Source organism: Pithys albifrons, chromosome 2, assembly GCF_047495875.1.
Source record: "Pithys albifrons albifrons isolate INPA30051 chromosome 2, PitAlb_v1, whole genome shotgun sequence".
In the NCBI taxonomy this organism is placed as follows: Eukaryota; Metazoa; Chordata; class Aves; order Passeriformes; family Thamnophilidae; genus Pithys; species Pithys albifrons.
Window position 1 is genome coordinate 35,449,305 of NC_092459.1, and position 12,551 is coordinate 35,461,855.

Consider the following 12,551-nt stretch of genomic DNA (forward strand, 5'->3'; position numbering starts at 1 on the left):
AGACCAGATTAACATAGAACAATAAAATCACAAACATGACATGAAATGAATATTTTCTGAAGGAAACAATAAAGACACACAACCTCAGGACACTATTTTCTCTGAGAACACAATTATCTACAAGTTTCCTAAATTGCCTAAAACTGCAAGAAGCTTGAGCATGCTGCTATACTGTTTGAGGACTGTATTCTAGTTAAAGAAAATGCAAATGCGATCACATTCATGGAAACTAAATGTGTGTGGGGGAAACAGTCCCTGCTGCCACTTAGTCAAGAGCAGGAGCTGGCCCCATAAACAGCTGTTGTCATCAAGGTATCCCCAATTACTCAGAACAAATGATGCTCTCTGTGTGCAGAGGCACACCCAAACCAGGTTTGACAATGCACTTATAACACAAGAACAGCTGCAGCAACCAATTACCATGTTCAAGAGCTTAAAATCATCATGGACAAATCATTCTCTCTGACAGATGATTTTTGTTAAACATAAGAAAGCAAAACAAAAGATGGTGCCAGCCCCAAATCACCCATGTACGGGAGCCAAAATGCTCTCAAACACTGAAGCCTGGGAAAGAACAATGTGACAAAGAGGATGAGGACAATAGCAAAGCACAACTTGCACTACAGCACAGGAAATCTGGCAGTTCTACAATGACCTGACCAGTTATTCCACTGTGACAACTATGAAGGCTCAATGCAAAGCAGATGAGAAATATCTGCACTATCTATGCTTATTTATTGCTAAAACATACCTCTCATTCTCAGGATCTTTCTCAGCAATTTTTAGTTGGTAGTGAGCAATAACTTTATGGTTCAGAGACAGAGCTTAAGCCTTTTGTTTTGCCATTGGAAAAGAAACTGTCCATTAATGTGTTATTTTAATGAGACATAATCTGCATGTTCTAATGTTCACATTTATCACACTATGTTTTCATATCACTGGGCATAGGAAAGCTACCATAACACAATCTGCTTATTGCTTTGAAAATCCCGTTTTCAGTATGACTACACCTCTCAGAATGGTGTCTGTAGGGGGTCAACCATAAATACTTGGAAGACTACCAGGAAGGTAAGAAAGAAAATGAATTCAAGAAGAAGGAATGCTGAGACAAAAAAAATAATGAAAACTAAAGTCTGATGGCACATAAATTAGCTACTGCTGGTTTCAAATCTCATTATTTATCAAATGAAAGGAAATGGGAAACTCCAAATCAACCATCTATAATGTGACAAAAAAATTCTTCTCAGCCTAATCATTGGTATTATGACAAAAGTACTCCAACCAAAAGAATTGAAGACAAAAATAGGAATGGTCTACGGGATTAATCTGGAGGCCTTAAGGCTCACAGTAGGTCAGTGTTCCTGCTGGAACAGGGGCCACAGAAAAGACTGGATGGGAAGGGAAGGTATGAATGATAGATAGCATGACTGATTTCCCAGCACATATGCAAGTTTTGTTTTGTCAGGTGTCCTAACCCCAACCCTAATCTAACCCTAACCTTAACCCTAACCCATCTTCCCTTACTAATGCACAAAAGTTATACCTCATTTCACACATTTCCAGAGTCTCTCATCTTGTCTACATCCAACAGCTACCCACTGGCTGATCTTCTTCCAGCCTGTTAACTCCTGGGCTATGCTACTAATCCAGCCACTGCTGACACTTCCAATTTCTCTTCTTTGCTAACATTCCTTTAAAATTAGCTATATGGCTCTGAACAATCAATAAACTTTTTAAGTTTCAGAGACATACCCGAGAACACCAGCTTCTCTCAGTTCCTGTTAGACTCACAAATTTCTAGTTTAAGCCAGAGATGCTTTATTCTTAACATACATCACACACTCCATTAAAAAATCCATACTGCGTCATTAGAGGAAAACAGCTCAAGAATAACTTCAAAGAAAAAAACCCATCTTTCTTCTTCTAAATAAACACTTTAGTGAAGAAAACACATCATGTTCTTTGAAAAAGGACCACAGGATCTCTGGAATTCTATCTCTTAATGGAAAAAAAAGGTGCATCTTTTCTTATTTTCTGTATTATGAGGAAAACAGTCACTTTCAAGGGAAACATTTAACAAGAAAACACCAAGATCCTAAGAATGGAAGTACTGAAAGCTTTGTATAATGCAAGTTGTGGTCACAGCCATAGGAAAAGATAAGAAGGAAGAACTGACTGGAATAATGTATGTTAATATTACAGACTGAAATTCAGCTCTATTCAATCAGTAATAGTGGAGGCTTTCCTGCTTGTCCTTCTCCAAGCATCTCTGAGAAGTGCCTGGCTCTTTTTTTCTGCCATCTCACTTTAGATGATGGAGAATTGCAATTAGTCCCCCTTCTACCCTCCTCTTCTCAACAAACCCAATTTCTTCAACCCCTCCTCACAGGCCACATGCTCTACCCTTTGTCCACAGACCCCCCCAGGAATCGCTCCAGCAGGGAGCAACAGGGAGCCCAGAGTAGTGCACGATTCCCCACGGTGTCTCACACAAACGCCTGAGCAGAGAAGAGCAGCCTTCCTCAGCCTGCTGGCAAAGTTCTGGCTATGGCAACCCAAGGTGTGGTTGGCCTTTAGCAGTTCAAGGGCACATGGCTGGCTTGCATTCAGCTTGTGGCCACTGGGACCTTCAGATGCTTCTCTGCAGAGCTCTGTGCAGACACTTCAGACTCCAGCTCACTCTGCCCCTGATGCACAATCCTGCATTTGCTTCTCCTGAACTTGTCAAGGCTCCTTTGTCAGTGCTTGTTTTTCTAAATTTTTTGAGAAATGAGATATTATGATACTGATTTCTTATTGCTAAGATGTATTTATAAGCCCAGGATAAGGAAGGCTTAAAAAATTCAATCTGTTCATTTTTGCAATACTCATTAAAAGCATTTGAAGATGTTTTTGTCTTACACAGTTAATATAGAGGTAAATAGAAAACAACAAAAAAACTGCGATAAACTAAGATCTACAATCAATTAGCTGTTATTTTAACCTTTCCAGAAGGCTTAATTTACCCATGCTTAGCAAGAGCAAACTTGATTTTCAAAAAAAAAAACCCAAAACCACAAAAAACACTAGAAGCTGAAATAACAAAAGCTGTCCCCACAAAAGAATCATAGTCCAAAATCAGGCACCAATTATTCTATCTTGTTGGCAGCAACAACAGAAAACTGCAGAGGTAATCTTCCTAATTCTGTGTACTTCTGTGGAACACCACATGCTTTACAAAGAACAATTTTTTAAACTGAATTCATAGGCATAATCATGACAAAAAGCAAAATGGGGACTGATCCATCAGAACAGAGAAAATTTATAAATTATAGCTCATTAACATTTTGTTCTAAGGGGCAGCAATTGTGACAGCATACAAAATAACTGCCTCAGTTTTTGCAGTGCTAATGCAGGCTTTCTAGCTATTCTCTTTCTGTTTACACCACCAGTTCCAAGGCTAGATTTTTAAAAAATATTTTCCCTTTAATATCTTTATAGAGTATAAATATTCCCATTGTATGTTGGCTTTTACTTTAATATAAACATACATATATAGACTATCTTATTATTTATTTATTTAGACTATTAGTGTCTAACATTACCAGGCAGGACTGGGAGCTGTAATATTCCAGGGTCTATACAAACACAGAGGCAGTCAGGACCTCTTGCACTTAAGAGCTAGCAAGTGCTACTGAGAAAAGCTGCAACAAAGAATGTCAAGAAGTAGAGAAATGTAAGGAAGAAGTCAAGAATTAAGCCATATGATTTTTGTCTTTCCTAATTAATTCTCAAAGTAATGATTCAAAAGCGTTATTTTCAAAATGAGCTAAATTTGCTACCTTTAACAAACATATAACTTAGGAATGAGCAGGGGGTGATCTCTTGCTAGCACCTTACAACTTCTTCTAACCTGCAGTTTGTTCACTAAATTCTCCGTCACCTTCTTTACAAGATACCAATTGCATTGGTAGGACAGAACCCCTCAGATTCAGTTACTGCTCTCACAAATTCAGAATTTAATTATTATGTTATTTAATTATTATTGTTATTTAATTAGTATGTTCATATCATCACTGAGGACACAAAGGTGTTGAATCTGAATTAGAAGATTCCAAGATGCCTAAGCATTCCTGGTTCCATCAGGTTCACTTCAAGTGCTCTCCTGAAAAGCCTTTCCCTTCTGAGAATTAACTTTATTTTTAATGTAAAACCTTCCATCATTCCTGTCAAAGGAAAACACAGTTTGTAACCCTATGCCAGATAACTTTTCATAGATCTCAGAGCATCCTGAAGATACTGAATTTGGCTCAGTACTTTATGTAGAATCAGCACAGAAGGATTGAGTGGAAAAGGACAGGTTCTGGCTCTAGAAGGCATTATTCCAGCAATGTATGACTTGCCATGAGAAGACTGTACATTGTCATCTTGTACCAATAAACACCAGGAACAAAGCTTACACTCACACTATATTGAGAAATTGATTTTGAAATCAGCCCCGCTTTTTAAGTCTGGTGCTAAAACTGTTTCCATGTGTTGAGTTCTGCATGATACCCAAGTATAGGTTTTCACAAAAGACAAAAAAATTAAAAAAAGGAAGAGAAGGATTTCTTTCCGCAGCTTCTCAACAGCCCAATACTAGCAAGTCCAATGATACCCAGTACAGCTTCCACAACAAGCAAGAGGATATGAAAATCCTGCTGTAACATCCCACAAAACTCTATAGGAGGTACCCACCAGTTCTGCTGGAACACTGTTAACAACAATAAATATACATAAATAATGTTGATTACTTTATCCTAAAGATGCAGTTTGAACTTCAGAAGAGGTAGAATATTATACAGCTTTATCCTCATTTCTGTCATTTTAATTTAGAGTGACTGTGTTTAATGAAATGTAGGGACTCGGATTATCTATCTTCTTTCATAATCAACAAATCATATAATTATGATATTCCTTCTCAACAATGTCAAGGAGTTCCTAAGTCAAAGTTGGATCCAGTTCAGCTTTTGGAATAAAATTATTTCTGTCCAGCATAAGCCACTTCTTCTTCTATCATTATTTTCCTAGCTTAAAAATCATCTTCTCCCCTTCTTCTTCCCTTCACTGCCTGTGTTAACTCTACTAATACGAAGATGAAACAATCCTTCTCTGACACTATCTTGCTAAGCTAACCAAGAAAGTTGCCATTATTTGTCTTTGACAGGCCTCTGTTCTACCCCGTGGTGTCTCTTTCAGTTTGAAATCATTTTTCTTCAGTGTGAACAACTAGAAACAAACACTTACAGATAAATCTGTATTTCCATTTTCTCAGAAACCTCTCACTTCAGAAATTCTAGGGCTATATTTGTTGTCATCTTGAAGCTGAAGACATGATATCCTTATGTAACATTCTATGGCATTTCACATCACATAAAATACAATAACAGCACAAAACAGTAAGAAAGGAAGATAGGCAAAAGAAACAACATTCTTAGAATTTCACTATGATAAATGAGAAATGCTCTCTTGCTGTGGCAGTGAACACAAAAACCTCTGCAATATGTATGAAAGCTCAGTAAGGAAAGCATCAAATAATGAAGGCACCAGCACCAACATCCTCTTAGTGGCTGTCAACAGGCATGAAGGAAAAACTTCTAAACCTTTTTTGCTACCAGACTGTACAGACCACATGGCTACTGTGGAGCTCTGTCAGGACAGCAACTGAGTGTATGGTGAAAGTTGGACTAATTCTCTCCCTAAATCTGGAGTGGTCTGACGAGCTGTACCCTAAACAAGGGTATCCCAAGCTTTGGGGTCACTAACTGGCAATAGAAGTCATAGTCACTCAGGGAAGAAAAACATGCCAGCTTCAGTGGAGAAATCAGCAGCTTATGGAAGCTTAAAAAATAAGCTCTTGAGAGTAGCAAGCTCATCAATTCATTCCTTTTCCCTTCTCTTTCAGGAAAAGATTGTTTGGTAAATTGTGGCCAATCACTTCAGTAATCAACTACAGATGTTTGACATTGGCAAAGGAGTCACAAATGATGTCTCGCCTGATTCTCAGACATTAGTTCAGCCTCTGTGTGTGGACAAAGGTAAAGCAGCTATGCTGAAGATGTTTCAGCTATTGGGAACATTGCAGTAAAATCTCTGAGGTGCTGAAAAGTTTCCTGCAGATCTTAGAGTAAAGGCAGATAAATTTGTATCTAGAGAGTCTACAGGTTTTGATGTGATATGATCAGAGAAATTATTTTGGGGTGATTACCTGCTGTGAGGCCCCTCTCTGGCAGAACTCCATAATGCTTTATCATGTGTTTAAGATACAAGTGTATTTGCCAAGGGAAAATGAGGCATTTGGGCAAATAATAGCTTAGAACCAAACTGCATTCCCAGAATGTAGGCGGTAAGCTTAGCCACCTCAGCAATCACCAATACTGTTCCTAAGTTTATTAAAATCACAGGTAATGGCTACTGAGCTGCAGGTCAGAGCAGAGACCTTGATTCTTTGCTAGTCCTTGACAGCAAGGCTGCTATAACTACAGTAGGTAATTCACCAGAAACAAACTTAAAACCTGGAATCTTTCCACTGTGCTCCTAGCATAGAAACAAAGTACTAAGAACACATTACTATTTCAAAAATATTCTTTTCCATGGAACTGTCCTCATATTCTATTAAATTGAACAAGTCTATTTTGAACAAAGTAGTATTTATTATGAAACTTTTTAATAACTACTCTTAAAACACTAGAAACAAAATAGTAGCAATTAGTCTTTAAATGATAATTTAATGTGTTAAGAGCCCAAAAATGAAACTAATCATTAGCTTATAGTAAAGACTGCCAGAAGCTTCATTACTGATTAATAATGGAGAACACATTGTACTGAACAGTCTTCCCAAACCCCAGAAGCACCTAGGAACTGAACTGCAAAAACTTCCAATCCTAATAAATTGATTAAGTAATATAATTTTCTATATAGATATAATTACTGCATATAGTGTAGCTAAGTTTTCATTATCATCTACATTGACCAAATCTCTAGTTTAAATACAAGGTGCCATGTATGTTATGAAGAAATCTTTTCCTGTAAACAGGATAAAACCCCAGTAACATACCCTATGGATTTAGTTACTTTTAATAAACAGAAAATTTCTATGAAAAAGTTTTTGCTTTAATAGCTTTATTGTTAGTAAAAGAATACTAGCAATATTAAGGAAAAGAGACTGAAGAAAGCTTGTCAGTTAATTCCAGTTGATGCCAATACTTTATCTTGCTAATCAAGATTGTCACTTACAGAAATCTTTTTCATTTCATCTAATTTCCAGGAGATATTTAATAAATACAATCACTTAAGATGCAAAGAAAGCTGCAAATCATTGAATTGTCAAAGTTTTTCTAATGAAAGCAGAAGTGTATGACAGTAATTGCTACTAACACTACTACTAACATAGCTTACATGGGAAAAGATACAGAACGCAAACATTTATGGTGCAACTGTTCTACAATACCTTTGGACAGACACTGGAATTAAACAATAATTTAGAATAATTTTATTTAGAAACAAAATTAAATTATTAAGAGGAACTACCCTTTATGTCTTGGGTTGAGCTGGCAAAATGCCAACCGCCCAATACAGAATGTCAGAGTCTCCCTGTCCCCACGGGAGGAAAAAAAACCCCTCAAAACAGGTTTAAACTTAAACTAACTAACTATATATATATATCTTATATAGAAAAGAGAAAATTAAAAGAAAACTACAATATAACACACACACACACAAGTTAGATATAACCACAATCTTCTACCTCCCACAGATTTTATTACTCTAGATTCATAAAGTACTTCAAAAGACACCCAGCAAAGCAAAAGAAAGAGAATAACAATAAAATGTTTCTTCTTCCCTGAACTAAAAATGTGACGTAGCGGGGGCAGCAGCAGCACCCAGCACAGTGGGACAGCGGCAGCGTGTCCTGTCTCTACTGCAGCCATGATGCCAACAGAGAGAACACCCCTACTCTACTGTATTCATATCTCAGGTTTGCATCATCCGGTAAGAAATACTTCTTTGGTTGCTTAAGTCAGGTGATACCTGTCTCTCCTAATCTACGTAGATTCTCTGAGCCTGCTAAATTGAGGCCTGACTTAAAACTAAAGCCAAAACTACCACACTCTATATTAAATAGATTCCCTCAATATAACCTAAAGAACAATCCCCTGGAAATAAAATGACAAGCCATTGCCACAGCAGAATTTTCAAAAAACAAATTAATTTAAGAGTCCTAGAAGCTAACTGTAACAGACATAATTTTTTACACCACTGAACTTACATTAAATATTACCCTAGAACAAGAGCAATCACAAATACAATGCAAAACTTTAAAGTTCCATCATGAACTCTGTTCAAAGTAGCAACATACAAAATTCTACAATTCCTATGAACTGGCACGCTATTAGAAAGTTCCAGGCAGATCCCTCTAGCCAGGAAAACACTGGTTTTTCTCTATTTCCTCTATCTATCTGCTACCAGATGCAGGATTCAAAAGCTTGAGGTGTGAATGCTTCGCATCTCTTTTGCATAATGAAATACAGAGATCAAACACCTATCAAGCACAACCACTGATAGCACTGTAAGCAAGCTGAAGAGGAAGATCAGGTAATTTCAGTTAATCTTACCACTTCAGCTATGTCTCAGAAACATCATAAATATTAATCTATATTAATGAATTATTAATATGAGAACAAAAGACATTGAAAAATCATAGTAAAATAGACATTAGTATTTCAAACTCTTTTCTCAGAATTGCCATGTACAGTCTTCATCATCAAAGACACTGGTGCGATTATCTCCTCCACAGTTCTGCAAAATCAAACTTTTTTGCTTCTGGGAAGGGATACTTTGATAAGGAGTTTCTCTTCTTGCAGTTTTGTAAATGCACATAAACTGAAACATGAATTTATGAGTACTAGCACGGCAGTTTATATGTTTACAATGAATATTTCAAAGGCCTAGTAACATTCCTACTTGTGCACCTGAAAGTGCACTAAAATGCACTGGAAGTACTGCTGTCTAATAATGGTCCACTTTGAGTAACAAATCTACACTGACAGAGGAGTGTAGTGATTTGGGGCATTCTTTAATGCACACTTCTGGCAAAAAATGCTGTATCTTAATAGAATACATAATACTTGGGATGTTTGCAAATGAACATGAGTGGGTAATTTATATAACACGAGAGATCAATCTGTCACACAGTGTGTAAAAGCATATCTGAACTAAAAGGTTATAAAGACTCTGTCTTATATTTATTCCAGGAGTCTAAGTGGTTCACTTGTCTTTTAACTGCTGGAATCGTTAGCAAATGTGTATTAAAGACCTGAAGAACTGTTGGGGGAAAAATGAAAGAAACTTGTGTCAACAGTTACAAGAGACCACAGAGTACATAAACTTTTTGCAGCACCAGTTCTCAATGTGAATTAATACTCCTCTTTTTTGGTGCTGAAGAACTCTATGATGTTGTCACCCCGTCACTCGACACCAGTTCCTCCTGCTGCCATGCAGCCAACATTCTAGAATCTCAAACAATCAGATAGGAGCCTCAATTTCAAAAGCTTTTAGTTTTTGTTAACTATATGCCATTTGCCATTTGCAAACCACAAATCAGTTAACCTCTTCAGCATTGCCTTTAGCATCAGAAGCAAAGCAAAGCAACAGATTTCAAACACACATCATCATGGCTGGGCTTCGCAAACGAAGATTTGGGAAGGGCTCTCCCCACGTGGGTGTGCCCTTCCAGCCTGCGCAGTGGATTTTTTTAGGAGAGGCACAGCGTGTGCAGAACTGGCCCCACTGTTTAAGTCCTGAGGTTCATCTGCCACAGCCAAGCGAGTTTGGACAGTGACAGGGAAGTCCTCAGGACTAGAACCTACAGCTCCTGGTATTGCCAGGAGGTCTCTCATCCAAGTACTAACTGGGGCTGACCCTGCTTGGCTTCCAAGATCTGACAGGATCGGGTGTCAGGGAGGCATACACTCAAATATATGCCTATAGCTCCAAAAATAAAAGTTATGCTTTATACAGTACAGATTGTGGAATTATCTTCTTCAAACTTAGATTATTAAAACATATCAATGTAATCTACAGTAATTAATTATCTACTCAAATTAAAAGGTATGTGAGATATACATCAAGCATTGCACCATATATAAGGCAAGGACTGAGACGGAACAGAAAACGTCATTGTGCTCATATGTTCAATACTGTGCCATTCCCTACCCTAAAATAGGCAACAACAGAAATATAGAGGGGTATGTAGAACAAAAAGAAGGTATTGACCGGAGATACAGAATGGTTGGATACAGGGAACAATTAAATAGATTAAATTTCTGCAGTTTGGAAGATGCAAGATTGGAATAATGTGGAATAAAGTCAGGCTGTTCAGCACTTCTCTTATCATAAGGCCTAGGTTAAACCAAAAAAAATATTGGGCAACAGATTTAAAATAAAATAACACCTTGCGATGGCATGGCTTTGTATGTTGAAAATTTAGTGGAAAATCCCCTAGGCACACTCAGGGAGGGAAGTCCAACTGAGTCTGCAAAGAGGATGTAGATACAACTTCCAGAAGAGAAGGTCCTGCATGCAAATTGCAGAAAACTGCACACTTTGTATTTCTCCTGTTTGAACACTGATACAACCCTCAATCCTGCAGTGTGATCTGCACAGCAGCTGCTGCGTAACTGTCCTGTGAGCAGAGAGGCCTCTCTCTCCCTGCCTGCAAGTGTTAGGAGGGGCACCTGCTCACTGCAAGCAGCTGAAAATGGGTGCAGTGCTCACCTCTTCTCTCTCACATCCACCCTGTGAACTTAAACTATTCCTTGCCACGGGGAAAACCTCCTATTTTGCTGCTTATTACTTGTAGCAGTGGATGGAGCAGGCAGAAACGGGGGCTTATTTGGAACAGGAGAACAGTCAGAGAACTTTTAGAAAGCTTTTAAAGAAGCACTATTCTGAAGAGTTCTCACCGAAAATATAGAATCATATTTTTGGTGAAACTTCTGGCAATATGTTTTATACAAGAAACGTTTAAATTGTTTATTAGCCAAACTGAATAATACACATTAAGAAATTAAAGAAGGTGAAATGGGAAGATAAAAAGCATGTATTTGTTATTTTCAAGTAATTTTAATACAGTAACAAGGTTTAAGCTATATAAAGTATTTGTTAGACATGGTTGGGAATACTGTTGTTTAGTAACATAATTAGGGATGGTACAGGAACAAATCTGAATTTTAGAAATTAAGTATCATTTTGATGTAAAACAAAAGCAAGGTTTTTAAAATTCTGAGAGGCACAAGCATAGACACACAATTGAGGGAACAATGCAGCCAAGAATGCAGAATATGTTGTAATTACAGGTATCATCTGGGAGACGGGAACATTTCAGCATTCTGAAACAGACAGCACATTTCCACATCCTTGTGTAATGACTGACATGCTAATGCCTCCCTCTCTTTGTTCTAATAAAAATGCCAATGAAACTCATCAGAATCAGTCCATATATTCTTGCAAAACAGTTTTGTTTGCAAGTGACATGATAGTAACTAATTAGCAACTGGCAATTAGAAACATGAAACTATAATAGTACCACTGAAGGAAAAGAAACAGTAAGTCATAGAAGACAAATGATTTTCCAGCAATTGTAAGAGTCTTTCATAATAAATCTAATAAGGGAAAACAATCTGTGGTTTTTACTGCAGTGTCTTCCCTGTCAAGGATCACTTAAAGAATTACAGGGCTCCAAAAGCGGCTTTGTTTTGAAATGTTTCTGACAAGACATCCTCATAATTAAACCAGAGTCAAAATTCATCAAAAGATGATAGGAAAAACTAAACTTCTTTGACAAGTTAAGTGCACAGATAAAACTAAAAGCAAACCCAGAATATGGTAAACATAACCAAAGTAGCACTATTTCCCATTATTTTTCCTGAAGCCATATTGATAACTTGGAAGTCTGAAGTTCTCTAAATCATATAGAAGTGAAATAACTGAAATAGCCACCTCCCCCCGCGTTTATTAATCATACCTTAATTTGTGCAAAAGGTCTGTCAAAGTTTCCAACATAAAGAAGACCAACATTCTGGGTGAGTAGCCTAAAAAAATGAAAAAAATCTTTTAAGATATCACTTTACATCCGTAAGTTTTTTCTGCATCTCCAGTAGTTGTTACTGAACCCCAGAGCAGGGTAACAAGCTTCATGATAGCAAAAGCTACCTTTGCAAATCTGATTACACAATTCTATTCAAACTACTACAAAAAAGGAAAGATGTGAATTAAAGATGGATGCACACCAGTCATTTATGTTTATGGTGCAGGCAGCTCTTCAACAAAATCATTTCACAGGCTTCTATGTGACAGATGTCACCCAGTAATGTGGAAGAATGGCAGGTATGTGCTTTTTCTATTTACTAGAGACAAAGAGACAGCAAGAGACAAGACTAGAAAACACACATTCAGAGCAGCAGACCCAAGAGCTAAAACAGATTGGGGCACGTAAAAGTATACACAATAATACAAAAATTACATCACTACAA

General features: G+C 37.3%; 1 protein-coding gene across 1 annotated transcript in view; it reads right to left on the bottom strand.

The window, feature by feature from the left end:
* Positions 1–12,551, bottom strand: part of RNGTT (RNA guanylyltransferase and 5'-phosphatase) — a 186,833-nt gene that overhangs the window by 21,728 nt on the left and 152,554 nt on the right. Inside the window, exon 14 of the mRNA XM_071548735.1 lies at positions 12,044–12,110. Within this exon, the coding sequence (XP_071404836.1) occupies positions 12,044–12,110 (67 nt within the window). The remainder of the gene's footprint in view (positions 1–12,043; positions 12,111–12,551) is intronic.